Source organism: Malaclemys terrapin, chromosome 25 (assembly GCF_027887155.1).
Source record: "Malaclemys terrapin pileata isolate rMalTer1 chromosome 25, rMalTer1.hap1, whole genome shotgun sequence".
NCBI classification, from domain to species: Eukaryota; Metazoa; Chordata; order Testudines; family Emydidae; genus Malaclemys; species Malaclemys terrapin.
The window spans coordinates 14,811,358-14,838,621 of NC_071529.1; the positions used below are offsets into that span (position 1 = coordinate 14,811,358).

Below are 27,264 nucleotides of genomic sequence, written 5' to 3' on the forward strand. Positions count from 1 at the left end.
CCACCTGGGGAGCCTTCCAGAGGTGACACACTACAGGGACATGTGACCAGGTCACCTGGTGCCGGACTCCATCTTGGGAGGTCAGTATTTTTCCCCACTGACTGGCCTGGGACCCAAGCTTTGAAACAAAGGGTTCCGGCCATATGCAAAAGCGATATAAGGCAGGGGAGTGACATCATCATGGTTCTTCACTGACTCCCCACACAAGACGACTCCTGGAAACACCCGAGGAACAAAGACCGAACCGGGGGAAGTGCTGGACCCAGGCTAAAGGGATTTCTAGCCTGTGAATAGAACACCGGGGGATTCCAAGCTGTGAGCAAGTGCAGCTTGGCCCTTAAGAATCGACCAGCAGCCTGCTTGCGTCATCACTTACCGCGAGGATCTGCTCTTCATATCCAATCTAACCTGCTTGGATCTCTTTGCTATCACTTAAAATCTATCTTTTGTAGTTAAACTTGTTTTTGCTTGATCTAAAACCAGTGTGTGGGACTCATAACTCAGGGGGAGAAAGCTGTTGCATAGTCCTCTCCACACTGAGGGAGGGGGTGAATTTTATGAGCTTACGCTGTACAGGTCCTTGTGCAGTGCAAAATGGCATAATTTTGGGTTTATACTCAGGGGGTGCGCGTGCCTCAGGAACTGGGAGGTGCCCTAGCTAAAGCCGTCCCAAGCAGGGGCTGGTTAAAGAGCCTGCCTGCAAGTACTGCAGTGGGCATGTCCCTACCTGTATGTACACTGGTGAAAGTGCAGGCTGAAGCCTGGAGGGCTTGTCAATAGCAGGACAGTGTAGAAGGGAGCCCAGGCTGGTGGGTCAGGGGGACTCAGTGGTACCCCAGTTCCAGGTGGCACCTGTTACCAAACAAATGCCAATGGCCCAGGAGCGGACGCAAGTAGAAGAACCAGCTCACTGCAGCATGGAGTTACGGAGTTTTATTCTTTGCTTTGGTCTATACAAAAAAAAAAAAAACTTACAGAAATAATAAAATCCTGTTCCTGAACCACATTCCAAGAACATCCATCCCTTTCCAACGGAAGCAGAAAGCCATCAGATCTAGAGTCGCTTTAAAAATGCATGAAGAGAAGGGAAGAGGGGAAGGAAACACCACTCACCAGAAAGGAGACAGGTTAAATTGTGCAATAGTAGACCGATACAAGGACACAGTTCCTAGTGGTTAGAGTCACTCCTCTATCGTAAGGACAGTTACACTGAAATTCTGCTCACCCACGTCTGATCGGAAGGAATAAAGCTGTCGACACATCCCTTGGGTAGAACAAAGATCCCGGGAAAACACAGCACCCCTTGTTTTCTGCAAACTCACTGGATTTGCTATTTTTAATTTAAAGTTTGTAGAAAGCAAAAGGCTCATTTTAAAATGTTAGATTATTTTTGTTAAACACTAAACACAGAACAGGAAGTGGAAAGTTAAAAAGCACGAACTTAAAATCAGACGGCAAAAGCCATTTGCACCATATTAAAAAATAAAAGAAATATATATTTATAGAAAAGACTATTACTGTTATGCCAATGGAGTTTGATAATGACGCGGGAGTCGCGTGTTTTAAAGCTTCAGAAACAGTATCCTGGCTTGGCTGGAGGGAGTTTGAAGCAATCTCAGGAGGAAAGGGCCTTTTTCACAGACCCACAGCAAAAAAGAAATAATAAAACAAATCTAAAAATAAAGCCTCTGGTGGGAATGGAAAAGTTTGTCTCAGGCACTTCTGTCTCCCAAGTCCCTCTTGCAAGCGTTCAGCTCTGGAGCCACCCTCTTCTGGCCGGAGAATACACCTGCAGCAGACCAGGAGGAAGGACCGTGTCAGACAGCTGATAGGGGTGTGACAGGGGAACAGCAGGTCTATCAGAGGGTGGGATCGTTTCGAGGACTAGGGGAACCCCAGGCACTTGGGTTCTCTGGGGCTAGCCTGGCCCAGGCGGAAGGGGAAGTGTGGCTTAGCCCACTGATCTGCTCCACCCCAGTTACTCTGCCCTGTCTCACGGTGGAGCAGGGAGCTAGGCCAGGGGTTGGCCGTATTTGTAGGCAGCTGGACAATGGTTCCCATGCCATCGTTCCCTTGTAACAATGGACGAGAGGAAACTAACCCAGCTACCCCCGGCCTGACTTGCGGGGAAGGGATTGGGAGGGCATGGAGACCTCCTCGGTGGGGGGGGGGTGCACAGCTCTCGGTACCATGGGACTGCCTGGAGCTAGCACTAGGGGGTGATTTCCCCAGAGCCCTCAAGCAGCCAGGAACAGTGGAAATGCTGGTCTGCAGGATGGCAGCAGTCATGCACCTCAGCTCTTAACCCTCCTCCTGCCTTCATCCCGGCCAGCCACTGGTGTGTGGACTGCAGCTCGGCCAAGCTCATAGCTCTCATGGGCTGGGGAGTGTCCCATCCCCGGGAGTCTCACCCCAGACTCCGCTAGGCGTTCTCTTCATTGCTTGGGGACCGCTGACCCACCAAGCCCCCTGCCTGGCCCTAGTTCTTGGGCTCTTGCCTAGAAGTGGGAAAGTGCCTGGGTCCCTCAAACTGATGCCCAGGAGCCCAGAGATGGGGAAGGACAAGCTGGCAGAGTAGATGTGCTCATGGAAGCCCTGGCAGTCCCAAAGCTGTGCACCAGACACCAGGCTATCCAGCCACAGCTCGGCACGGCCATCAGACAGGAGCAGGACAATTCCCGCACCACTGCCCAGGTTCAGGCAGTCCCTCCTCCCCTCCCAGCTGGGCTCCCCGCCTGGCAAGGTGGCCCTACCCTTGTGCAGTGCCTGAGGAGTGGGTTAGGCAAGCATGTGTTCGGGGTAGTGTCCTCGGACGCCATCGCTGTAGGTGTCCATGGGATAGTCTCCGTCCATATCCATGTTCATGTCCAAGGGGTCGTCACCCGAATATATACGATAACCAGCATCCATATCTAGCCAGCAGAGGGGAGAGGGCAGCCGTTAGCCTGCACGCCAGCCACTGAGCAGAGAATTAGCACCAGCTCTGTGCTCAGGTGGGGACACCCCCGCTCCCACCCAAGCATTACAGCTGACCTCCCTCCCAGCCACCTGGGCTGCGTCAGAGCCGGGATCCATCGAGCCCCAGGCCTGACAGGCGCCAGCACCAAATACTGCAGGAGACCCAACATGGCCAGATATGGAATAACCGGCCCCAGGGAGTTTCTTCCTGACCCTGTTGGAGGCTGGCCCGTGCCCTGACGCAAAAGGAATAAAAGCCCCAACTGGCCTTGGCACGGGGACAGCAAAGCTCCCGGCCACACGCTTCGCCTACAGGCAGCAGCGCGACGTTCCAGAGGGGAGCGGACACTGACAGGACTCGAGTTTGCTGAGCCATCCCATTTCCAGTGGGAGTGAGGCTGCGGCTCCCAGGAGGGGGCAGAGAAATTCAGCTCAACGTACAGAGCATGGCAGTCACCTGGGGCCTGCGTTTATTCGTAGCCCAGTGTTCAGTTCTCCCAGACACTAGAACCTGGCCAGCCAGACGTGCACGGAGCCCTCGCGGCTCTGCCGCCAGCCCGAGCGATGCCACGCTGAGGAGCGGAGGCAGAAGGCTGCAGCCGCCTGCCGGGTGCTTCCGGCCGAGTGGCCCAGCAGGGCCCCCAGCTCAGAGGCACCGTTTGGTTCCCCGGCAGGACACGCTGGCCCTGCCGAGCTTGGCATGCTGCACTAAACACATGCCCAGCACTTACCCTCTGGGTATGGCTCGTTGATTGGGATCATGCTCTGCGCCTAGGGAGGAGAGACACACAGGTAACACGAGGGCGCAGATCGGGGTCAGCCTTCGCATGGTGCTTGGGACACTCACGTGCTGAGAATTAGCTCTTCCCGGCAGCAATGGCTTTTGGGAGGAGAGTAACACGACCCTATGGTGCTGGGTCTCTGGAGTCTCTGGGGTGGTGCCAGTGCCGAGCTGTTTTATTGGAGGAATCACAGCTCCTGGGGTGTGGGGGTGGGGCCTCGTGCTACCTGGGGATGCTGCATGAGCATCGCTATCTGCCCAGCTCACGGGCTGATAGCCCCAGGAGGCCACGTGTGGCCAGGATTCTGTGCCAAGACGCCTGCAGCAACAGGGAGCCCACCAGCCCCAGTGCAGGGAGACTCAAGGGTTGTGGCTGTAGCATGTTGGACTAGTTTCTAAACGGAGCTTAAATGTTCCAGCCCCGAGTCCCCCGCAGTACAAGCATTACACCCTCTGTTTACTAACCCCTCCCACCTAGAAACAGGCACCCTATGGGCTGCTGCCCTGCCCCTGCCCCCGCCCTTCCCGTTGCGGATGGTCACACACTCAGGGCTACATGGAAGATGTGGCTCACGTTCTTCCCAGCCCAAGTTCCACTACAGACGCATTTAACCAAGGAGCCTCTAGAATCCCCTGGGGAGGGGCCGTTCCCTGAGCCACGGAGGGACCCGCGGAGCCAAGCGGCCTCCCAGATGCCCTGGGTACAAACCCCATTCGTGGGCAGGGCGGTGCGAGAACAATCTCACGGGAGACAGTAGCGCTCCTCTCCGGGGGAGGGGAGAGCTCCTGCATCGCTAACAGGACCATGAGCTGGCCCCGAACGGGTCGAGAAGGAAAAGCAGCCCCCTCCCGCCCCCCAAACCAGGCAGGCACTCACTGCTTCCCAGGCGGCAGGGTCGTGTTTGAAGAGGGAGTTGGTGAGCTCGACGGAGACGCGTTTCCTGTAGTCGGGGTTTTTGTCCTCGGAGATGCGGAACAGCACGGCTGCAGCGTAGGTGGCTGGAGCAGAGAGGGGGGGAAACGTTGGAAGAGGAAACCTGTAAATGCCAGCAAATGGCAGAGGGAGCCGCGCTTCTCTCCAGGCAGATGGTTGAAGGATTTCCACTTCAGTGGGCGGCTCTGCACATAATTACGTTTCCCGTTGCCACTGGACTGTCACAGCAGCTCTGCCATCACATTCCCAAAAGCCTCCACGCCCCAGCGTCCCCGGTGCCGGAGCACCGTTTCATGGAGTAGGGCCCGTGCGCTCTCCCCCAAACCCTGGGGCTGGAGCCTAGCATGAGAAGGAATATCCGTGGAGGGGGAAGGGGAGAGACGACGGCACTTCCTTTAAGAGAGTTTTCTGGCCTAGCAGCCCTGTCCTTGGCAGAGAGGGCCACAGAGGGGGTGCCGAGTGTAGGAGACAGTGGGACCCTGGCTCCGGGAGATGGCATGCTACAGCACCCACTCTCCAGATGGTGGCGGCCCCGAGGCAGCCGAATGCGAATGGGACAGAACCAGGGACTGCTGAACGCGCCCGGTGCGAGCCCTGCTAGGAGTCCCAGCTCCGAGCACGCGGCTCCGGCGGGCTTGGCTCACCTGTGCCTTCGTTCCTGGAATGCAGCAGCTCCATCAGCGGAGCAGAGGCCCCCTCGGCATCGATCGTGTCTGCAGCTTCCTTGTCCTGGGCCAGCTCGCACAGCACCCCGGCTGCCACCCGCTGTATGTTCTCCACCGGGGAGTAGAGCAGCTGTCGGGGGAGGAAAAGCAGCGTGAGGTGGCGGGAGCTGCAGCCGCCTCGCCACTCCTGGCACCGCGAGCTCTGCCACGGCAGGGCTGTTCCAGAGCCGCGTCTCCGGCTCCCTTCACCCAGCCCCGGAGGCAGCTGGCAATTCCTGCACGTGCCAATCGGACGCACAGGGGCTCAGAGCCACCTGGACCACCACAAGCCACCCGGGCCTCCCGAAAGCACCCCACCCCCACCTTTGCCTTGTGCTGCACCCCGAAGCCCAACCTGCACAAAGAGAGGAATCGTGTTGAGTCGGAAGATCTCCATGCGGTTCATTGGGTCCCGGGCCAGAATATGCAGGGCTCCTGTGCACCCCTCCACTATCTCCTCCATCTTCACTCCATCCTGCAAAGGGAGCAGTGATCAGCACCAAGGGGCGACAGGTGTGGAACGTACAGCCCCACAGGACGGGCGTGGTACATGGCCAGAGGGGGGGGACAGAGCACAGTTCCCCCGCCCCCAACCTGCCTGCAATGGTTCATCACAGCTGACAGAATAGTTACAGTCTCCAGGGATCACGCAGCAGGGGGCGCTCTGAACACCAAGTGGCCTCTGCTTAGAGACCAGTCCTTGTATGGGATGGAGGGGAGGGCCAGGCCCTGGCATGCCCGCTGCACTGTGCGGAGCATCCAGCCATGTCTTCCTGCGAGCCAACTGCACCCCGGCCGTTCTGGTGCATACAAGGCCACTGCTGCCGCCAGGCACAGTCACCGGGGGCAGGAGCAGCCGCTGCAGCGCTGCACGTCCAGGACTACGGCCCGGTTACAGCAGCCTTACCCACGTGCCCAGCAGCACCCGGGGGGCTTCCAGGGGCCGAGTGGAGGCTTCACGCTCCAGAATAAGCCAACTGAGCAACGCCCAGTGCACTGGGAGCCCTGGGACACAGGGAAAGGCCCCACCGGGCAGGCGTTCCCCAGCTCGGCCATTGGCCCCTCCCGCATCTGTACTCACGGTGTACGGCTGCTGTGTGCCAGCTGCCACATGGCGCTGGGCGTCTTGGTGAGCCTTCACCAGCAGCTGGACCAGGCGAGGGATCACGGCAGCCTCCTGCAGCGGGGCATGGTTAGCCGGGCACAGGGCCAGGTTGCGGATCAGACCGATAGTGGCCTGGAAGAGAGGAGGAAGAGGCCATCAGGCAGGGCAATGGCTGAGGCAGCAGCTGTAGGCGCTCAGGACTTCTCCATTCGAGAGAGGAACTTGACGTGCCAGGAGCGGGACTGTTTTCACCTCCCGTGCCCCTAGCAGGAGTCCGGCTGCAGAGCCTATACCGCGCCAGCTCCGTACGCACTCGGCAGGGGGTTCAGAACCAGCCGCCCCAGCTCACCAGCCGCTACCTGCCAGCACCTACAGCGAGAAGCCACTTCCTTCGCCCCCACAGCTCACACAGCAGGTGGTGGCTTTTAAGCCTCTAGTCAGCCTGCAGCATTTCCATAAAGGGATCCACCTACTTCCCTGCTGCTGGGAGCAGAAGGACAAATACTGATTCAAGAAGAGACCAGCACCAGCCCCGTCCTCTTACCTCCTGCAGAACACGATTGGGGGCAGACAGGGAGGCAGAGCTCGACTGCTGAGCCCCCGCGGGGTGAACAATGGGTAACTGCGGCTCAAACCAGTGCCCTCTCCTCCGCAGGGAGCTCAGTGGGGGACGTTAGCGCAGCTCACTGGGCATCAGGCAGAGCTCCGCTGAGCCCCAGTGTCCCCCCCACCCCCCAGGACGCCCCACAGCCCCTCCTGCAGTTTTACCTTGACCAGCGGCCACTGGTTGGGCTGGTTGAGGAGCTTGACGATCGCCGGGATGCCGTAATTGAGCCGCACCGAGTTCTGAGCCATCTCTGCCTCCGGGTGCCGGCTGGTGAGGTGCCGCAGGGCGCAGACAGCCGGCTCGGTGATGTCCTCCTTGTCGCCCGCCCTCAGGATGGTGTGGATCAGGGCTTCCACCCCGTTGGACTGCGTGACCAGGGTCTTGTTTTTGCTGTTGTTGCAGGTCAGGTTGGAGAGGGTGCCGGTGGCGCAGGTCAGCACGTTCACGTCGTCCGAGCTCAGCTGGTTAACCAGGATCTTGAGGACACCATCTAGACCCTCCTACAGAACAGTGAGGAGGTGAGAGCAGAGGCAAGACGTCACACTGTCCTCTTCACCCGGAGACCACCAACCGCAGCACGGACAAGCCAATGGACTAGACCCGGCCTGTCCCCTCCTCGTTGGGCTCAGCTCTGCGGCAGGCCCTTTCCCAGATCTCTGCTCCCTCCTGCCCCACGGCTTTACAAGAAACAAGCAGAGCTGCTTGTTTCTTGACACAGCTGAGCCATCTCACATCAAAGCAGGCTCCTCCGTGCAGTGAATCCTCTGCCAACACCTCCAAAAACAACTCTCTGCCTAAGGGGCCGCTTCAGGCCACGGGGAGCTGGGAAAGCCATCTCTGCTCCGACTGGCCGGGTGTCACTGGATTCACCAGACACTACACTCTAGCTGCACAGAAGCCCGCATGCCAGCTCCCAGCAGTCCTTGCTGGCAACGGCCCTGGCCCATGAAGGAGTCACCAGCCCAATGCTTTGGAAACATCCGTCTCTACGTGCCAGGAGAATGCTTAGCTAGCCCGAAGCCTGGCGACCTGGTTTCAGGGAGATGCCAGCTCTGGCATTAGGGCACCTAGCCAGACTGTGCCAGGCTGCAGCGGGAGAGGGGAGAAGTAAGGTGAAGTTAGCAAGTGTTGCTGTCAGAGCATGCTGACAGGGGAGGAGCCTAAGCACAGGAAGCATTGGACAGATTCATCGGAGACGACCACACGGGTGTCATTGCAGAGGGCCCGGCGAGCTCCGGTCCCCACCCCTAAACGAGCTAGAGGAACATGGTGATTTCGGGGACAGGGATCCAATTGCACCCCATCAGGACACAGCCTCGAAGGACGCGTAGCCGCCTGGTAAAGACAATGCAGAGCACTGTACAGATGAAGGGCAGCTTGTGAAAGACTCGCATTCCTCTGAACACCAACCAAGCCCGTTCACCCCACCCCCGTGCCAGGGAGATTAGATTTGTAGAGGGCAGAGCACGCCTGGGACCGAGGCAGAGATCGGCTGGAACATCAGGCAGCCAGCGACACCTCGGCAGGTGGGAACCTTTCCTGGAGGGCCCTCACAAGGGAGAATTATAGAGCTGCAATCTATCCCCCCACCTCTCTGCTCTCCCTCAAACCCTGCTTGGAGCATGCAATAGGAGGCTGGGGTGTTTTTATCTGCTCACACTGGAGATCTGCCCATTTAACTCCTCCGAGTGAAGATTACAAGGTACCACCCAGATGCTGTCCTTCCCCTGGGAACCAGGCTCCCTCTGGGGCCCCAAGGCTGCGCTATTTGGGTCTACGGCTTGGCAGACTCCAGCAGGCCTGAGAACAGGCACAATTCACAACCCTTTCCCATGCCAAAGGCCAACTATTGTTCCAACTCAAGCAGGGCATCTCCATGCAGTAAGAGTCTTGCTCGCGGCAACGTTTTCTTAGAACAAAAGTCCAAGGCCTCTCGACTCCTGTAACCATAGCTAGCTCTCTGCACTGTTTGGACAGCGTGAGCGACAGATGTGCCAGACATGTGCAGCTTTACTTAGGAGTTTAGTATCTTCGCCAGGTTTCCCCTGCCGGAAACATGCAAGTGATACAATCCCCAGCTGTTCAGAGCAGCATGGCAAGCCAGCACGTGCACTTTGGGTGATCGTGAGGGTCACTAGAGGCAGGACTGAAGGATTTAAGAATAGCCAGAAGGACAGTGGGAGATGAGGGTGGGGATGGGGGGGTCCTGGTTAGACAGAGGACGTGAAGGAGTTAAGTCAGCAGGCAAAGCTACATTCCCGTTTGCTATTCGGCGGAGCCTGACCACCAAATGTCTCATTTGTTAATCTCACTGGAGACTGAGTTACATGCCTTCCAAAAACGATCCCAAATACTTTCCACGCTGCATCAGACCCTAATCCATGAAGAGGGGCAAGCCAAGCACCATGTGGGGAACACATCAGGAAGCAGTGGAAAGGCGGGGGGTGCGGGGGAGGGAGGAAGGTCTGTCAATGGAACCCCGGGTGTCAAAGCAAGCAGCTTAGGGAAACTTCAGGGGCGTCTTCCTCATCCGGACTCCACCCTGCCCTCCCCAGCCTTGCTCCCACTCTCCTTCCACGGATACTATCAGCCTGATGAACAATGGGTGTCAGAACAGTCTGGCACCAGCCCTGGGAAGTCAAAGCAAGCCCCAGCACCAGTTCTGCAGCAGAGGAACACCGGAGACACCTTTCCAAGGGTGCTGACACAACGGCTTATGCCTTGGCCTGGCTCCTAGCCCCACCCCAGTGGGTGCGGTGCGTGGGCTGGCAGTGCGCAGAAGCATGTTCTCACAGGCTTGTGGCAGGGGAAAGAGTTCGCCTTCTCCCCACCGGGTCCTGGAGATGGAGTGCAAGTCAGACACGGGCAGGGAGAGCACAGACTGCCATCCCCGTGTGACTGCCCCCAAGAGCCGTTGGGAGACCCGGAGCACTAGGAAGCCAGCATTTGGCAGGGTAACTGGCCCAGTGGATGGGGGAAGCAGTACCTTGATTTTAGCAAGGCTTTTGACAGTCCCGCATAAGAGTCCCATAAGCCAACTAAAGAACTGGGGTCTAGATAAAATTACTAGAAAGGTGGGTGCCCAGCTGGTTGAAAGACTGTTCTCAGCGAGTAGCGATCAATGGCTCACTGCCAAACTGGCAGGGCGTCTCTAGTGGGGTGCTGCGGGGCTCAGGCCTAGGTCCAGTACCATTCAATATGTTCATTAATGACTTGGAGAACGGAGTGGAGAGTCTGATTCTAGGATTTGCAGAGGACACCCAGCTGGGTGAGTCACAAGCACTTTGGAGGACAGGATTAGAATTCAAAACAAATGGACAAATTCTCTAATTTGTCTGAAATCCACAAGATGAAATTCAATAAAGACAAGTGCAAAGTACTTCAGCTGGCAAGGAAACAAATCAAATGCACAGCTACGAACTGGGGAATAACCACCTAGGCGGCATTAATGCTGGAAAGGATCTAGCAGGTCACCTATTGAATCTGAGTCAACGTGCTGCAGCTGCGAAAAAGGCCGATCTCGTTCCGGGGTGTAGGAACGGGAGTGTTCTGTGTTAGACACGGGAGGTAACTGTCTCACTCTACTCTGCACTGCAGAGGGCTCGGCTGGAGTCCTGGGTGCAGTTCTGGGCACTGCGCTTTACGAAAGCTGCAGACAAATTGGAGACGGCCCAGGAGAGAACAATAAAAGTGATCAAAGGTTCAGAAAACCTGACCTGTGAGGAAAGGTTAAAAATCTGGGCATGTTTAGTCTTGAGCAAAGGAGACTGAGGGGGGGACCTGACTATCTTTGAACACGTTAAGGGCTGGTATAAAGAGGACATGGATCAATTGTTCTCCATGGCCGCTGGAAGTAGGACACGTAACGGGCTCACTTGGCACCACCGGAGATTTAGGTTAGATATTGGGAAGAACTCAGGGCCGTTAAGCTCTGGGACACGGTTCGTGGGCGGCTGTGGAATCCCTGTCACCGGAGCAGTTCAAGAGCAGGCTGGACAAACACCTGTCAGTGAGGATTTAGGGTTACTTGGTCCTGCCCCAGCTCAGGGGCTGGACTTGGATCTCTCAAGGTCCCTTCCAGGCCCACATTTCTAGGATTTCCATTACTCCCCGCTGGCCCCATGGCAAGCATACCATTGCAACCGGATTGTGAAGGGAGCTGCTCCTGGGAGTCAAAGCTGGGTAAGCACATCCCCTCTGGACTATGGATGTTGGGCTCAGTGCAGAACAGGCTAAGATCCGGTATCCACACAGAGCACCAGACAGGTGATTAATGCTCTACAGTCTATTCAGGACCAGGCCTTGGAAATGCTTATTTGAGGCTTCTACAATGGCTGGATTCCTGTGCACTCACCTGCTTGGTGGCCACATCAGAGAGGTTCCTCAAGGTCCACAGGCAGTTCTGTACAAGCCGTGGGCTAGAGCTGGTCAGATGTTTCCCCAGAGCCTGCATGCCACCTGAGGGAGGAAACAGAGCCCAGCCCAGCTGTAATTAGCCCCAACAGCCAAGCCGCCCAGCACCGTCAGCTCTCAGAGAGAGGCTACACATAGGTTTGGGCTCTTCAGACAGCCCTTTGCAACACCAAGTCTGAGACCACCATCTCTCCTTGTACTGCAGAGTCACAAAGGCAGCATCACAGCTGGCCAGCAGGGCCGGGAGCAAATCTGCCCCCTCGCCTTCCCCCAGAAGCATGTGTCTGCACAAGCCTAAGCAAAAAAACACAACAGCATCTGTCCTCCAGAAGTTTCCACTGGCCTGTATAAGAAGCCAAAGAGGACGAGTGCCCAACTCGTGGCAAGGCTGGGAAGGCAACCCTGTAGCTTCGCTACTGCACTGGCTGCTTCCATAAAGGGCCCTCACCTCGAGTAAAGGCGCTAACAGGCCCACCTCCCGTCAGAGGCGTCTGTGCACCCAGAGGAACCAGTCACTACGACCTCCTGGAAATGCCTCTCCTCCATACAAGCTCTCTGGAAACAGGGGACAGGCCATGGGAGCAGAGACCCAGCCAACATGGCAAGGGACGTGCCAAGACAGACTGTTACTCCGTGGCATTCGAGCAAGTGACAAGTGTGGGCAGTGTCCTGCTGGGAGTAGAGGAGACTGTAGCCGGTGGCGTTAGAACACTAAGTTCTAGACAGTCGTACGGAAGCCTAGAGGGACCAACCACACAGCAAGTGCTTGGGGACGCTGCAGGGGTGGACGGGTGAGCAGTGGGGGACAGGTGCTGTCTGGGGAGAGCTGCTAGAGGAGAGCTGGGAACCTTAATAAGGGGAAGTGTTCGGATGTTACAATTAACACTGTCATCTTAGAGGGTCTCTGATGAAGGCCTCATTAAGAGTAACAGGCAACACAGCTGGAAGCAAAGTGATGTGACAAATGGAAATTAAATCCACATCACATCTTGCTGAATAGGAGCGCGGTACCAGGCACCGTCTTATTTCCATTACAGAGCAGCTCAGGGACTTCTCAAGCCATAACTGACAAAGTAGGAGCCCGATGCTGCCGGTTCCCGCTGGCCCAGAGGCTGAGACAGGGCACAGCTCCGCACCTCGCGTTAGTTCAGGTGCCTTGGAAGCGAGCAATGTCCAGCGGTGCCTGGAAAGGGCCACAGCCCAGTTTGCTCCAGCTGCCGAGTCTGAACCAGCCCCCTCCATCTCAGGCCCGCCCCCGCCGGGCTCACTCACCGGCCTCCACAATGGCAGGCTTGTTGCTGGGACACACAGACAGGACCTTGAGCACCCGGCTGGTGGTCCAGAGCAGCTTCTCGTAGGTGTAGCTGCGCATGATCTGCACCAGGGCTTGGGGTCCCCCGTTGGCCAAAATAATCAGCTGCAAGAGAAAGCGGCGTTAGCCCTCCAGAGGGTGGCCACAAGGGGTATCCGCAGGCGTCAGGTGCGGCCAGAGAACTCCGATGAATCCCGAACATTTACACAAGCCACTGAGCGGGGCGCTACGGCATGAGCAGGAATATCAGCTCTGCTCTCGTGACTCAACTGGATCCAACTCCGCATGAACGGGAGCCTCCCAGCTTGGTTTCACCCTGGAAGTGCTAAACACATCAAAACTACCCCCCCCCCCAAATATAACGGTTACTGGCCTGGGGTGGGAGCAGTAGATGCAATATCTTGATTTTAGGAAAGCTTCTGACAGTCCCCCATGAGGCTCTCATAACCGAACTAGGGAGATGTGCTCTAGACGAAATTACTTGAAAGGTGGGCGCCCAACTGGCTGAAAGAGCAGACCCAGAGTAGCTATCAATGGTTCTCCCCCCCCCGGTGTAGACATGGCTACGCCGCTGTAGTGCCTGTAGCATAGGCTCGGCCTACGTAGCAGCCCAGAGGGTTTGCTACTATTCAGTGGACGTGTAACTTCTCTGGCGTCTGTAACTGGGGATCCGGTTTCTGCTGCACACGCAGCATGCAGTACCTGCTGTGTTTGTGCTATTCCGGGCAGCCAAGCCTCTCTCAGGAGGGTTTACACACAACGACTGTCACACAGGAGTAGGGAAAAGAGGCTGTCCACTGACAGCAGCCATCACTTCCCACCTATTCCCGGATCCTAGCAGCCACAGGACAAATGCTACAAGGCGACAAAGGAGCCAGGGCTGGCGGCAGGCTCACCTTGCTCTCCTGGTTCCCGTAGGCTAGGAGCTGAAGGCAGTCAGTGGTGATGGCGAGGAATTTCGGGTTGTTCTTGTTCAGCAGGGGAACCATCTTCTGGAGGCCGTCAGCCAGGCGCACGGCCATTTTGGCGCCTTCCTGGTACAGCAGCAGGTTGTGCAGGGTGGTGATTGCGTAGAACAAGACCGACTCGACCGGAGAGCTAGGGACGAGAGCATGACGGGGAATCAGGCCAAGCAGCAGGTGGCTGAAAGCCAATGTGTGGGCGCCTTCATGCTTGCTACAGGGAGGACAGCCCATGGGAAGGCAGGCCGCAGAGCGGTACCGGGCACTGCATGCTGGGAGGTGTAGTTCTGGCAGACTGCACCTCCATATTAGGAATGGAAGGGCTGCTGCAGGCAGCACCATTTTATGCCAGTTGGGTGTGGCCCCCTGGCAAGTGGCCATCGAAGCGCGGTGCTGGAAAAGTTCAGCCCCCCTGGGATCAGCATGGAACAGAAGCGAGCACTGTGCTGTCCCTAGCTCCGCTCCTCGCTAGCCCAGCAGTCACTGCTCGAGCACAGCTTAAACCTCACTGGGGAGCGCAACACCAGGGGGGCCCAAAACCAGACACCTGTGGCATTCCCACTCTGGCCAGATTTCGCAAAGCGCTATAAGCTCAGGAGACTCGGCAGAGGAGATTCCGAGCGAGAAAGCAAACATGCCTCTTTGACTAGGGAATGGGCTCGGCTAAGCCTGCAGCCTACTGACCCGGCCTGCAGCAGTTGTCAGCCAACGAGCTTTGCAATGCCAGTAGACTGGCCACACCAGAGCACCGTCAACGCCTCTCACCTGCCCCGGCTCTGCTCCCTCCCACTTCCAGCCACCCTATACAGCCAGCAGCTGTCCCACTGAACAGACCCTGGGTGAGCGCAGCATTAGCAGTCACTCCAGAGCCTGTCAGCTCAGCGCTGTACACCTGCGCGTTGCTGCCTGGTACCTGAGCATCCGCACGAGAGCTGGGATGCCTCCAGATTTGAAGATGGCCAGCAGCCCCTCGCGGTGGTGAGAGAGGTTGTGCAGGATGCTGGTGGTGCAGCGGGCCGTGTCCAAGTCGCTGGTGTGCTGCATGGCACGCACCACGGCTGCCACAATCTGTGGGGACTGCATCAGGGCACGGCGCGACGCCTCCTTCTTGGACAGCTGGTTCACTATCATGGCCGCTTTGCTGACCACAACCTGGGGAGAGAGACGGCTGCAGATGGGAGAGGGGTCCCAGCCAACGCTATGAACCAGGAGCTTACAGAGCAGCGAGGGAGCCGAGTCTCCCACTAAAGAAGCCAGAAGAGGTTTCCTGCCTTTCAGGTGGCTAGCGCTGCATGTGGGGCAGCCGGATCTGCTGTACCTTACTGATCTGAGGGGCCAGAGGGGTGGGAAAGACTCTGCGAGCCCGCACAGCTAGAGGAACGAGGGATAGCTGCCCTCGCACGAGTATTTAACAAAACGGTTCCACAACGCACAGCCGCCGGGCGGGCGGTGGCCAGGGCTCAGGCGCTCTGGCACAGCACGGGGTGGGAAGGGAGAAGCAGCCAGGGGGGCAATGCGTCAGGTTTTTCTAAGAGCTCTGCTCTAGGTGGTCTTTTGGGGCAGCTCCCTGGCCTGCGCATGTAGGTCACAACGGTCCCTTCAGGCCTTGGAAGCTATGCAGCACTAGGGTGCAGGCTGCCCTGCCCGGCCATCTGGCCAAAGCCAGGAGCGCTAAGGTCACACGAGGTAGTAAAAGGACAGGAGGGGGAGGAGAAGCACTGAGTACAGATGTAAAGGGACACAGCTGTCCTGGATCGGGTCCCCCCTAGCTGCAGCAGGGGGGATGGGCCATGTGACCACAGTGCTTTACAAAGGAGAAGGGCATTGGTCAGCGTTGCCTGGATCTCCTCCGAGGTCCCAGGCACGTTGCAGCAGCCTCCCCCGCCAGAGCTATGCTTCCAGGCAAGCACGCAGCTAGGAGGCTTGTAGCCCGAGTCCCAGCGCACGCCCCGGACAAGAGCATGCATTGAGCAGAGTTTGCTCCCTTACCGGGTCCTCGTCATTCAGCAGCTTGGTGAGCTCCGGGATGGCCCGGGTGGCCAGCTCCGCATCGTCCTGGTAGTTGATCAGATGCACAATGGCAGATTTCAGCATCTGCGAGGGCTCGGCCAGCCTCTGCACATTGGTCTGCTGGCCCTCGATGTGAGTGGTCATGAGCAGGGATCGGTCCTCCACGGTCTCTGGGTACATGGCAGCCCGGACACGCTGGGCCCGTGTCATGGCCAGCTGAGACTCCATGTCTGCTGCTGCAGGGAGCAGAGGGGGAGGGAATGTTAAACTCCCAAGCTCCGCAGAGTTCACTGCCAGGCCTCCAGATTTCAATTAGCTGAACAGGAGCTTAACAAAAGGACACCGGTAACGTCAGCATCCCAGCACGTCCCGCAAGGAGCTGGTGCTTCACATTGTAAACAGATACAGCAGCACAGAGATAAGCGAACACTTAATTAGGCAGCATAATTAGGGAATTGTCACACAAGGCCTGTTAATTAAAAAAAAATTAAGGGCATTTGCAAGTTGGAACCAGCTGGCTCAGGGGATTGGAATGGCATTTGGAGGCCTTTCACCGTGGGGTTTGTTGGGACAGATCCAGCTCTTACCACCAATTGCCACCTGTAACCTCTGGGAACGGCTGGTGGCTTTGGTCCAGTTCCTAGCAGACAAACCATCCCCAAATCACACCATTGCCTAGGGCCTGAGCTACTCCACTGTAAGGCCTGGTCTACACCTAGAACTTAGGTCAACCTATCTACTTCGCTCAGCGCTGGGACAAAGGATTCTTCCGTCCACCTAGCAACAGCCTCGGAGAGGTGGATTACCTGCCTGGAAGGAAACCCCCTTCTGATGCTGCGGGAAGTATCTAGGGTAAAGCAGCACTGTGCCTCTTCTGCGGGAAAGGGGATTTACCATCTGGGACCAGTAATCTGATCCCTTTACTCCGAGATAAATACAGGAGAGAGACACTAGAACCGAGTCCAGCGTTAGCAGGTAAGAGTTCAGTGATTCACTCTCTAGTTAGAGAGAAACAGAGCCAGGGTCTTCTACTTAGCGTCTCAGAAGCTGTCCCTCCCCACCTCAGCCCAGCCTGGGTTTTTGTAGCTGCCAAGACAGCTGTCATTCTGGCTATGGAGGCTCTGCTAACAATGTGCAGGTGTTTGGGGTACAGGGAAAAAGGGGAGGAAGAGAACATTTTTCTGGTTTTCTTCCCCTCTGTTTCAGACATGCCAGAGTCGCACCATCACCAGCTCCTTTGTGCAAGCGACAAGCTGAATGCCTGGGAACCGTTTTGCAAACAGTCCCTGAGCAGCCAGGTAATTGAGAGGCACAGATGGCTGATCACTAGGCTGGGATCAGACGGCTCCTATCTTGAGGACACAGCTTAAAGCGCCATTGAGGCAAACGTGGAGACCGAGCTCAGAATTAGAGATGTGGTTACGCCACAAAACACCCTCTCTGTATGAGATCCTTCCTGCACTCAGACGTGCTGCCAACAGTTCACCAGGGCAGGGAGACAGGGGAAGGTATTTTAAGCTGCAGCGACCGCCCAGGCATGGAGAAGACAAAGGATTTATGGAGATGCGTCCAGAGTGGGTAGATCAAATACAAGACATGGGAGATTTTGGGAGGGAGATGGAGAAAGGCTGGGATGGAGCACTAGAATTTCTGCACAACCCCCATCCGAGCATCTGGTTTGCTCAACACCAACTTTATATCCTGGCCACCTGTGTCCCGTACCTGCCGCTGGGCCCAGGCCCTGGCCCCCTGCCTCTCTGTAGGTGGTTGTCTTGATGGTGTACTGCTTGGCGTAGAGGTCCTCGTCATCCGCCATGCATTTGCTGCTGACCGACGGCACCTGGGTGTTCACCCCGGAGTGTATGCCAGAGTCATATGTGTAGGTCTGCTGCCACTCCGTCACCTTGATCGGCTGCTCCATCATATTCATCACCTCCATTGCTGCTCTGCAGGGAGAAGGGGAAGGAAGTTACAGACTCCCTCCAGCACATGGGCAAACTGAGCCAGCAGACCGCTTTCCTGGCCAGAATCCCCCCCCTTCCCTCACAGACCCAGGCTAACACACCATCAGGAGCTAAGTGCTGCTCGCCCGTGACCCTCCCACACATGCAGAGATCACGATCTGCCGTTTTCTTATTAACGAGATGAAAGGATGAACCAAGATGACAAATCCCGCAGCTCAGCACTTTGCCTCTCGTGTTGCAACATGAAAGGAGGCTGTGGCGGGTACGGGCAGCTCCCCACGGCCATTACTCGCAGCAGAAGGGGGTGGGTTATTCTCGGTTCCTGAAGGCGTGCGCAGAACATCCCGTGCCGAGGGACAGCTCCCCTGCTATTCCGGGCAGCACAGAGGAGCTTTTTAAAGAACCGTTTCCGGACAGACGAACTGGCAGAAAGCTGAAGCCAGCCACAAGGGTTTGGAGTTCAGAATAAAAACGGGCTTTTCAGAGATGTTTCTGAGACAGCCTGAGTGCACCTAAAAATAAGGCAAGCCACGCGAGCCTGTCCCAGTGAAATGCCCTCCGACTGGGTGCCGGACCCAGGGCTAAGACAAGCTGCTGTATCCATGCCACAGGAGATGCCCAGGAGAACAGGTACCGCCGTCCCAGGGCAGGTACTTACCAGGATGCAATAAGCCGATCGGCACCTCCAGGCAAGATCTCTCACACCCCGAGTGATGGAATTCGAATGGAAACAGCTCTGCAGAGTCTCCTCTAGACTGCCATGCAGGAGAGCCAGGCTGGATCACCACCCTCCTTCCTGGGGCTGGCAGCAGCCGGCTCAGCCCCTGGGGGAGGAGACGCCAAGCTCTCCCGCCCAAGCAGCCACCGCCCCATGCTGCTAGGAGTGGCTTGCAAGGGAGTGCCAGATTCCAGCTCGATACCCTGCTCAGCCATGAAGGTGGGGACAGCCACAAGGAACCTGGATCAGGGTAGGAATCCCTGGTCCTTCCCCATGGCTGTCAAGCACTCTGGACTGATTCCAGCATTGCTGCCACGTGTGAACTGGGAATCCAGCCTTTCCCACAGTGGAAATGCACTTTCTTCGGGTGTATCCCCTGCCCGTCCACACACCCCCTGCACAGCCTCGGGCTCAGCCCCAGGGCCCCCCAGATCTGCCTAGAGCAGTCCCATTCCCAGGAGAGCAGACAGCTTCTGCAGAGGTATTTAGAGACACACAGAGCAAGCAAGGAAATAGCCATGGACACTGGCAGGATGGGATCTGGATGTAGGGTGACCAGACAGCAAGTGTGAAAACTTGGTACGGGAGTGGGGGGTAATAGGGACCTATATAAGAAAAAGCCCCAAATAGTGGGACTGTCCCTATAAAATTACGACATCTGGTCACCCTACTTGGATGCACATTCTGTATGATGCAATTGCAGCCTGTGCTACCAACGGAGACCCCATTGCACTAAAGGGTTAATGGAGAAGGGCTGCAGCTGGGTGCGGACACGCCCAGGACAGGAATGCCAGTTAATCATGGGGGCTCCCTGGGTAGGAGGCTCCTCCAGATGCTGGCGGACAGGAAGGACGCGTTCCTGAGAGAACCTGGCGAAACAATGGAAACCCCGGGAGCCGGAGCGAGACTGATCTCGTTAGTCACCTGAACCGGTGCTTTCAGCTGAGACTTGGGAAAAGGATAGGGAGCTTTCACCTCTAGGTCACTGGCTTGAATCTGGCACATGCAGCTAGCAGCTAAATTAGTCTAACAGCTGCTTGGCCTACACCCAGTGAGCTGGTGGGTCTCCGGCCAGCGCGGAGGGGGACGCTTGTTTGCGCTCTTAGCAGAGCGCAGCCATTCAGCGCTTGACCTAAGATGGAACCTGCTTCCTCTCAGAGACGGTCCCATGAGGTTAATAAAGCCAAGACCAGTGCTGTGGGCCAACCAAGCCCACAGCCGAAGCATACCCAGCCAGCTCTGTAAGGAAGTGCACTTCCTTGCAAGCCATGTTTACCCTACTTTAACCCAGCGTTTCTCTTTATTTAAAGCTCCAGCCGGCATTTGTTTCTGCTCCACCCAGCTGTGCACTGAGCCGAATGCCAAGAGATACCAACAGCTACTTATCTCAGCACCGACGGCCCAGACTCGTATTCACGCCAGCTGAGCGGCTGCCCTGTGACCCTCTCAGGTTGGGATTAGAGGGTCACTTTCTCCCCCAATAGGCACCTCAGGTCCACAGAAAACAGGAGGGGGCCCCGATTCCAAGCAACACCCAGACCCTGAGGAAGGGGTTCTGGAATCTCTGCAATCCAGCTGTGTTATTGGCGAGGGGTTGGCAGCATGTGGAGGGAGGCGGGGGGAGGGAGGTACTGCAGGTGGTGAAGCAGGTTTCTCAACCCCCCACCCCAGCGCAGCGATGTCCGGATGCTAACAGGGCAAGTGACTCTGGAATAGGCCTTCCCATTGGCACAAGCCAGACACCCTAATGGAGCCGTCCCTATGGACCTTAGGACGGGGTGGGGGGAAGTTTCTGCAGGGGGCTGGGTTTCAGCCCAGAGCTTCAAACAAGGGATGAACAGTAAGCCAGACCCCAGCCCCGTCTGCATATGCAGGTAGGGCACTGTCCTGCTCACCTGGAAAGCACCTAGCGCTTCTGGGGCAATACCACAAATAACTGAGTAATGCTTGGCCTCCTCCCTGCCCAGCCCTGCCAGCCTCACCCCACTCAGTAGCTCTCTAAGACCCACCTTGCCAGCGCGCTGCAGTAACAGGCAGCGTAGGATCGCAAGCAGGAGTGCCAGGCTAAAGAATTCGGGCAAGAGAGCTTAGCAGACAGCAAGGAGCTTGCTGCTTACTGTCTGGACTGCATGTCGGTTTGCACCAGTGTGACTTCTCTAAAGCAAGTTGAGTACATTATAGCCAGGGCTGATTGGGGTGGGAGGGATCAATTGTACTGGGGCCCCAAAACCTCTGCAACTGGGGTGAAATGGGAGGAGGGCCCCACTGAACCAGACCTACCTGGGGCACACATTTTTCTCGAAAGGTCTGATTATAGCCCCAGCTTTTGTACTGAGAGCAGGGCTCCGTTTTGCAGAGCTATTCCTCAGACCCACCCCAGAGGGGGTATGGGGGACGAAGCTCAAGGGGCTGGAGCATGGCTGGCTCTAACCCTGCCTGCTTCCGGCTCGCGTCAGACAAGCTCTGTGCCTCGCCTTCCCCACATCTGCACAGTTCCACTAAAGCATTCAACGCTTCTACAGGGGGCTGCTTATCCCCAGCATCAGCGTGTGTTTATGCACTCGGGATTATTCGAGAAAAACAGCCCATGCCGCAGATGGCTCCAAACAGGGCCCTGCCCTGGGGGCGGTTTGGGTAAACACAGGGGAAGCTTTCCAGGAAAGAGAGCCTGGGCGTGGTCTGCACTAGGAGACAACGAAAGCCGTTCCCCTGCTGCTATGCATTTCCCTAGCCCCATCTGTGTCCAGGCATCCAGGGTGGGGTTCTAACACTCAAGATGGAAGGGAGTCCCCTCTCTACCCTGCTGTCTACCCCCTTCCTGGGCTCCTCTGGGGAGAGGGGAGGTTGCTCAGGACAACGCTCAGGTCAGGAGTGACCCAGGCTGACGCACAGAGCCCGGAGAGCTGCCTTTTATGGCCATGCCAGTCACCACTCGGACTTCACTCCCACTCCCAAGGTTTGCAGGGCCCTTTGAGAGCAGGAGATCCATAGTCCGCCCTCCGCATTGCCTGTGACCCAGACACAGAGTCACAACAAGTCAGGGAAGGGAGGGATGAGTCACAGTTTCAGACTTGATAAGAGAAGTGAGCGGACCACGGGAGCAGGAAGTTTGGCTAGTTTGGCTGGTCGAGTGCATGTCCAAAGGAGAGGTTTAATTACCACCTTCCACTAATACTCTGAGTCATGCATGGAAGGAGCTGGACCAGGAGAGCTCTATGCTGACTGCTCCCCTCCACCCAGGAACAGACCCAAGCCAAGCGATTTCACGGGACAGCCAGCCCGCAAAAGCTACGATGCAGCCATTTCAGTGCCTGAGCTGGCAGGCAGTTGGTCCAACCCTGACCCCCATTGCCCTCGGGCGGCTGACTTGGTGGCACATCTTATGTCTGAGTCAGGGCGTTGGGTGGCGGCACCAGATTTTATAGGGCAGATGGGGGTTGCACCTTGCTGCGTCGGGACGAGGTCCGCTCAGGATTCGTTACGGAGAAGGTTGTTTTTCTTGGTGAAACATGTCTTGGTGAAAACACGTCTGAGCACCACCAGCAGTTCCCAGGCAGAGCCCTGTGCTATAATGAACAGCACAGAGCCATGTTCAAGGGAGAGCGAATCTGGCAATGCATTCAGACAAACCAACGCAAGGACAGAATTCAAAGAGGAGTCCAAATGAAGCTAAAAGTGTTGCCTAATCGAGTTAGAACAGGGGTCAGGAAATCTGGTTCTGCTATTCCCAGCTCTGCCACAGATTGAATTTGGACAAGTCACTCCACTTATGCACCTCAGTTTCCCCACCTATAAAATAGGTGAACCACAACTGAAAATTAAACCTCACCAGTTTAGTGCTATGAAAGTCTACTAGATCGCTGAAATCCACACAACACTAGTACACGGACACGCCCGCTCACCATCTTCTACCTAGTCTCCCGGGACCATCCCAGGTACATTTTAAGGGCAGTTTTCTACTCTTGTCTGTCTGTAATTTTAAGCTATAAAGTTGTAATTGTATTTACTGGTTAGGTTACAACTTTAATGGCTTGTGCATAATGTATGCTTATGCAGTAGTAAAAAAGGCAAAGAGAACCACTAATGGAAGCTGCTCACGCGATTTACTCCCCATCATGTGTCAACAGGATATGCTGGGGGGAGGGGTGGAGATCGGGGTTGAACTAATGCAAAGCACTGGGGTCAAGCAGAACACAGAACGTGGTCTCCACACAGCACAGGAGCATTCAGTGGTCAGTGAGCGGTTAACAAAGGAAAGCACAGATCCAAGTTTCCAGAAAACGGCGAGAGTCGATAGCGGACTCAGTGCTGAAAACAGACTGGTCTTACATTCACCATTTCAGCCCATGTCTCTTGTTATCCTGATAGGTTTGAGATACTTCTGTCCCTCTTCTTGCATCTGTAAATGAAGTGAACTTAAACCGCTGGGTACGTACATACAAAGGGTCAGCCTGAAAACTGCACCAAGATTTTTAAAACAATTCTCTTTGCAGTGTCAGGTGGGTGGGATGTAAGTTGCAGGCTGACAGCAATCAGCCAAGGGGACAACAAACAAAGCAGTGGCGGCCAGGAGACCCTCAGAACGAGGCACTGAGCAGTATCCTGAGACAAAGGACATTGTCCGAAAGTCACCACTTGTTCTAGAAGGGCACCTGCAGAGCTCATCCCAGGGCGAGGTGTGCTACCAATTCCACATGCCCCTCTAAATACACAGCCCAGGTCACTCCCCCGAGTACTTCCCCTGCCATGGGGAGGCTGGCCGTTAAGCCACAATAAAAGCAAGGGAATTAGTAAGTCCTGGAGTGAGTATTGACCCACAGCTTGGTCAGTTCTGCGTGCCACAGAAAAACCACAGCTAGTTCCCAGGGCACCAGACAGCAGGAGCAGCTCTCTTTACAGCTGAGCGACAGAGGTTTTGCAATTTGGACAGCAAACTGGGGGTATCTAAATACAAGCACCTGGGTGGACAAGGAGATGGGAAACACTTAGCACTTCTCAAATCTTCTCCCACACCCCAGTGAGGTAAGTGGGGAAAATGGCAGGGAGGTGAGGTGAATCTCATAGCGCCACAGAGTGTCTGGGCCATAAGGAGGAACAGAATTTAGGAAGGTGTGGCTCATACGTAACCTGCATGTTATCCCAAAGCAGAGGTCACCTACAGAGGGAGGAGATAGCCATGAGCATATGGGGCCAAAACCCCAGTAAGTAAGTGTTCCTAAACTGGCTGAGAATATACACACACACACACAGGAGGACGGTGGGTCAGAGAGAACAGTGGAGTCAAGGGGAGGTATTTTCACAACAGTCTAGGAGATTTAAACACCTTTTGGTGGGATTAATCGAATAGGTGTCTCAATCCCTTCACCTACTTTGAAAATCTCAACCAAAAACCTTACAGATAAGACGAGGAAGCAAAATGCAAGTGGATGGTAACTGAGGCATGGAATTGGAAGCTGAAGAGGTCCAAGAAGGGTTGACTGGAGCCTACGGAAGGACTAGGAATGGGTCCAATCACAGCCACTGCATGTTAACTCTGCATTGAAATTCAGGTTTTGCTAAAAAGAGGGGCAATTTTCTATTTAAGGAAAAACGAGGTGTCCCCCAAGGCCAGGTGTAACCCTGAGGGGAATCAGACCATCTGCCTCCCTCCAGCACAGCACAGCACGAGCAGGGCTGCTGGAGGATGTCCAGTCAGAGGCCAGCAGAAGGAGCAGGTTTTGTTAATTCAGTCTAGCACCTAAGGAGTGCATGAACTATGAGGAGGGGCTGGTTACAGAGAGACTGAGCATATATGTGGACAGTAACTGCTGCTCAGAGCTGAAGGAGTTTGACAGCCACTTATTTTCCAAGCATGCCTGGGTTCGGCTGGAACACTGACTGCTCTCACGGCTCTGCATAATGCATGAGCTGCCGTAGTTTTTCCAGTGTAGATGGCAATCATTTAAGCTTACAAATCAAAAGCTAGTCCAGGGGTATTTTACAAGCTGAAATGAGCTGGGCCTGCTAAGTTTTGGCTGTAAACAGGATAACAATTTTCAAGGCACTGCATGTGACTATCTGCTCTAAGAGGCTTTGTACAAATAGTGGGCAAGCCAATGCCCCACGGGCACGGCATCTCTAGTCCCACATCACAGCTAGCCACTCAGAAGTGCAGGCAAATGATGTTGGCTAAGGTACCAATCTCTTTGAGAGTAGCCCAATGAGTCTGTTTCTCGGATTAAGACTTCAGGCCAGATGTCTGGCACCAGCTTTGTTCCATTCCTTCACAGCACTCACCACGAGGCTTCAGCATGCGCCAGACCCAGTCTTGCACCTGCCCAACTCCGTGAGAGGATAGAGTTAATGGCGAGCAGCCCTGCGCAAACAGAGCAGCTTCGTGAAAGGTGGGAACAGCTGCAGGATCAGGATTGGTTTGCAGGCCACTGGAACAGAGGGGCCAGAGATCAGGACAGGGTCAAAAGCAGGTTCTCCTGGTCTCCATTGGCAAGGATCCTGCTAGGCAATAACAGATGAATGGCAAGAGACACAGCTGGGAAAAACTGTACAGTACAAGATTCCACTTGTTTCTAGAACGGCCTTCCTTGCAAGTGTATTCATGAGCACGCATCTCCCTTGGGGAGCAGGAGAATGGACTCCCCCCACCCCACCACCTCTCTGGGGACGGGGATGAGGAAGGAAGCAGGTTCTATTCAGTTCAGAGCTGCCCTGGAAATATGAAAGGGGATTTTAGCCTTTTGATTGTAGGAGTGAAAGCGAATGAGGTATATTAATGCAACAAAGAGCCTTGCAAGCGGAGGCTGTGTTTGTACTTTGACCTAGTTTTCTCCAGAGTTTCATCCATGCTACAGAAGAAAAAGCCACATTTCAACCCATCCGGCAGCCTTTGGTCAGAGGCACGGAGCAAGCTAGTAATAAGCCTGATCGTTCGCACCTTGAGAAGTGTCTTTGTAGGTTGAGGAAGCAGCGCGGCTCAAGCAAGGAGTGAGCCTGCAGCAAGTGCGCTTCTAGGCAACTGAGCCAGCAGAAAGAGAAGGTCGCTGTTTGACTAAGGGTTCGGGAAATGGCACCAGCTCCAGGAACTCTCTCTGCTGTCTGGTTCTGCTGTGCTCCCCACGGTACAAGTGCAGTGTGAGACCTAGGAGTCCCGGAGGAGAATCCAGCTCTGTCCCCTTGTCAGATCAGGGGCTTTAGCACAGGAAAACAAGTGAAATTCATTCTGAAGGCAGCAAGATACATGGTTATTCTGGCCTCCCCGTTGGGGCAACATGCCAAGCGGGTGGTCAACAGTGCCCACCGCTGCAGAGATGCCTAACCGTTGCTGCAGCAGAGGTGGTCAATCGGGAGGTTTGGGCCAGTAATTTGGAGGGACTGGAAGAAAGGCCGCCTTTGTCGTCACCCTGTTCAGTGCAGAGAGATACGCACAGGGAAGTATGCTCTGCGCAGCTGCAATCGTAACAGAGAACAAGGTAGCAATGCAACCATGCATAGTCTTCTGTAGAGCAAATGACATGCAAAACATTCGCTCAGCCTTGAGAATCTCTTTCCGTGCCAGGCTTCTCTGCCTCATTCCCCCCATACCAGCTACGTGGCCTCCAGCTCCAAAGCGGCAGATACGGAGTTTCTCTCCATGCCTTCCGAGAGAAAGAGAATCCTTTCCCCAGGATATTAGCCCTGAAGAAGTCTCATAGGAGAGCATTCGCTGTCACGAAGGCAATGCCCTTGGTAGTCACTAGCATGACGAAAGTTGACCTACAGAGTGCAGGCATGTGAACAGAGATTAGGTTAACTGGGCTGTACATACAAAGGTTTCCAATACCACAAACACCCCGCCTGGATTTGGAAAGAGCGAGAGAACTTGCGGGAAGACCGCACCAAGAGGAGCTGAAGTGAGAAGTGACAAGAGGATCCAGGCAGTGACCACTGGTCCCACTCAGTCTGGTATTTACCTTAAAGCCATGGGAACAGGCTACAATCTCCTCCACTCTTGAAGTGCTTCGCCTTCTTGCTGTGGAGGACAGTTCGAAAATGTGGCCCCGAAGGCGTAAAAACCAGAAGGTAAATTTAAAAAAAAAAAATGGAATTTAAGTCTCGTGATTTTGGGGGTCCGGCTCACAAGTTCTGAACTCTGAGTTGGCAACATTGCAGGGGCCTTCAGGGAAAGTGGAGCAGGGACAGAACGCCACACAAGGGACAGGGTCCCCTTTCCCTGTAACAAACCGGAACCAATTCTGCCACCAAAAACTTCTGCATTCAGAGATGGGGGTCATGATATCAGGACTCCTCTGTTAAAAAACCATGATCCAGGTACCTGCTAGGCTGCTCCCCATGCTTGTGGGGTGGTGTAGCAATGAGAAGCCAACAGGAAATGCTTATTATGAGGGGCGGGGGGAGTTTTCCCATTCTATTAGCCTCTACAGCAGCGACACCAGAGCTCTCCCAGGAGATCACACGAAGGTCAAGCCCTGCTCCTTTAATGGAGCGCTGGACAGTAATAGGCAGCACGCTCCCATCCATCACTCTGGAAGTGCTCTGCTGGCAGGAGCTCTAGACATGGGCTTGCCACTCAACACTAATGCAGCTCCACACCCTTTGTTGTGCCAGCACAGGAGCTGGAGATAGCCAGATAGCACCTGCTAAGCAACCACCTCCTAGACAATGACCCTGGGCAGCTGTCTGAAGGGTGCGAAGTACCCACTGAACCCAGTACAGACGGGTAACTGGGAGACGCGGACCAGATCACACTGTGGCAGCTCTGTACATTGACCAGGTCACTGGGGCTTATGGCATGAATACCTT

The 27,264-nt window shown here is 55.6% G+C and overlaps 1 protein-coding gene across 3 annotated transcripts in view; it reads right to left on the reverse strand.

Moving 5' to 3' along the window:
- Positions 1–918: 918 nt before the first annotated feature.
- The window catches only part of JUP (junction plakoglobin), a 48,341-nt gene continuing 21,995 nt past the window's right edge, over positions 919–27,264 (reverse strand). For 2 of the 3 annotated variants that reach the window (XM_054014487.1, XM_054014489.1), the window contains exons 2-15: positions 17,509–17,732; positions 15,766–16,022; positions 14,690–14,928; positions 13,711–13,912; positions 12,775–12,919; positions 11,444–11,547; positions 7,251–7,589; positions 6,459–6,614; positions 5,733–5,852; positions 5,318–5,468; positions 4,617–4,738; positions 3,690–3,729; positions 2,754–2,912; positions 919–1,789 (exon numbers count right to left, since the gene is read on the reverse strand). In XM_054014487.1, the coding sequence (XP_053870462.1) occupies positions 2,779–2,912; positions 3,690–3,729; positions 4,617–4,738; positions 5,318–5,468; positions 5,733–5,852; positions 6,459–6,614; positions 7,251–7,589; positions 11,444–11,547; positions 12,775–12,919; positions 13,711–13,912; positions 14,690–14,928; positions 15,766–16,022; positions 17,509–17,725 (2,226 nt within the window). In that variant the 5' untranslated portion in view covers positions 17,726–17,732 and the 3' untranslated portion in view covers positions 919–1,789; positions 2,754–2,778. Of the gene's footprint in view, positions 1,790–2,753; positions 2,913–3,689; positions 3,730–4,616; positions 4,739–5,317; positions 5,469–5,732; positions 5,853–6,458; positions 6,615–7,250; positions 7,590–11,443; positions 11,548–12,774; positions 12,920–13,710; positions 13,913–14,689; positions 14,929–15,765; positions 16,023–17,508; positions 17,733–18,408; positions 18,512–27,264 lie in introns of those variants that run through there. The other variant, XM_054014488.1, reaches the window with a different exon arrangement.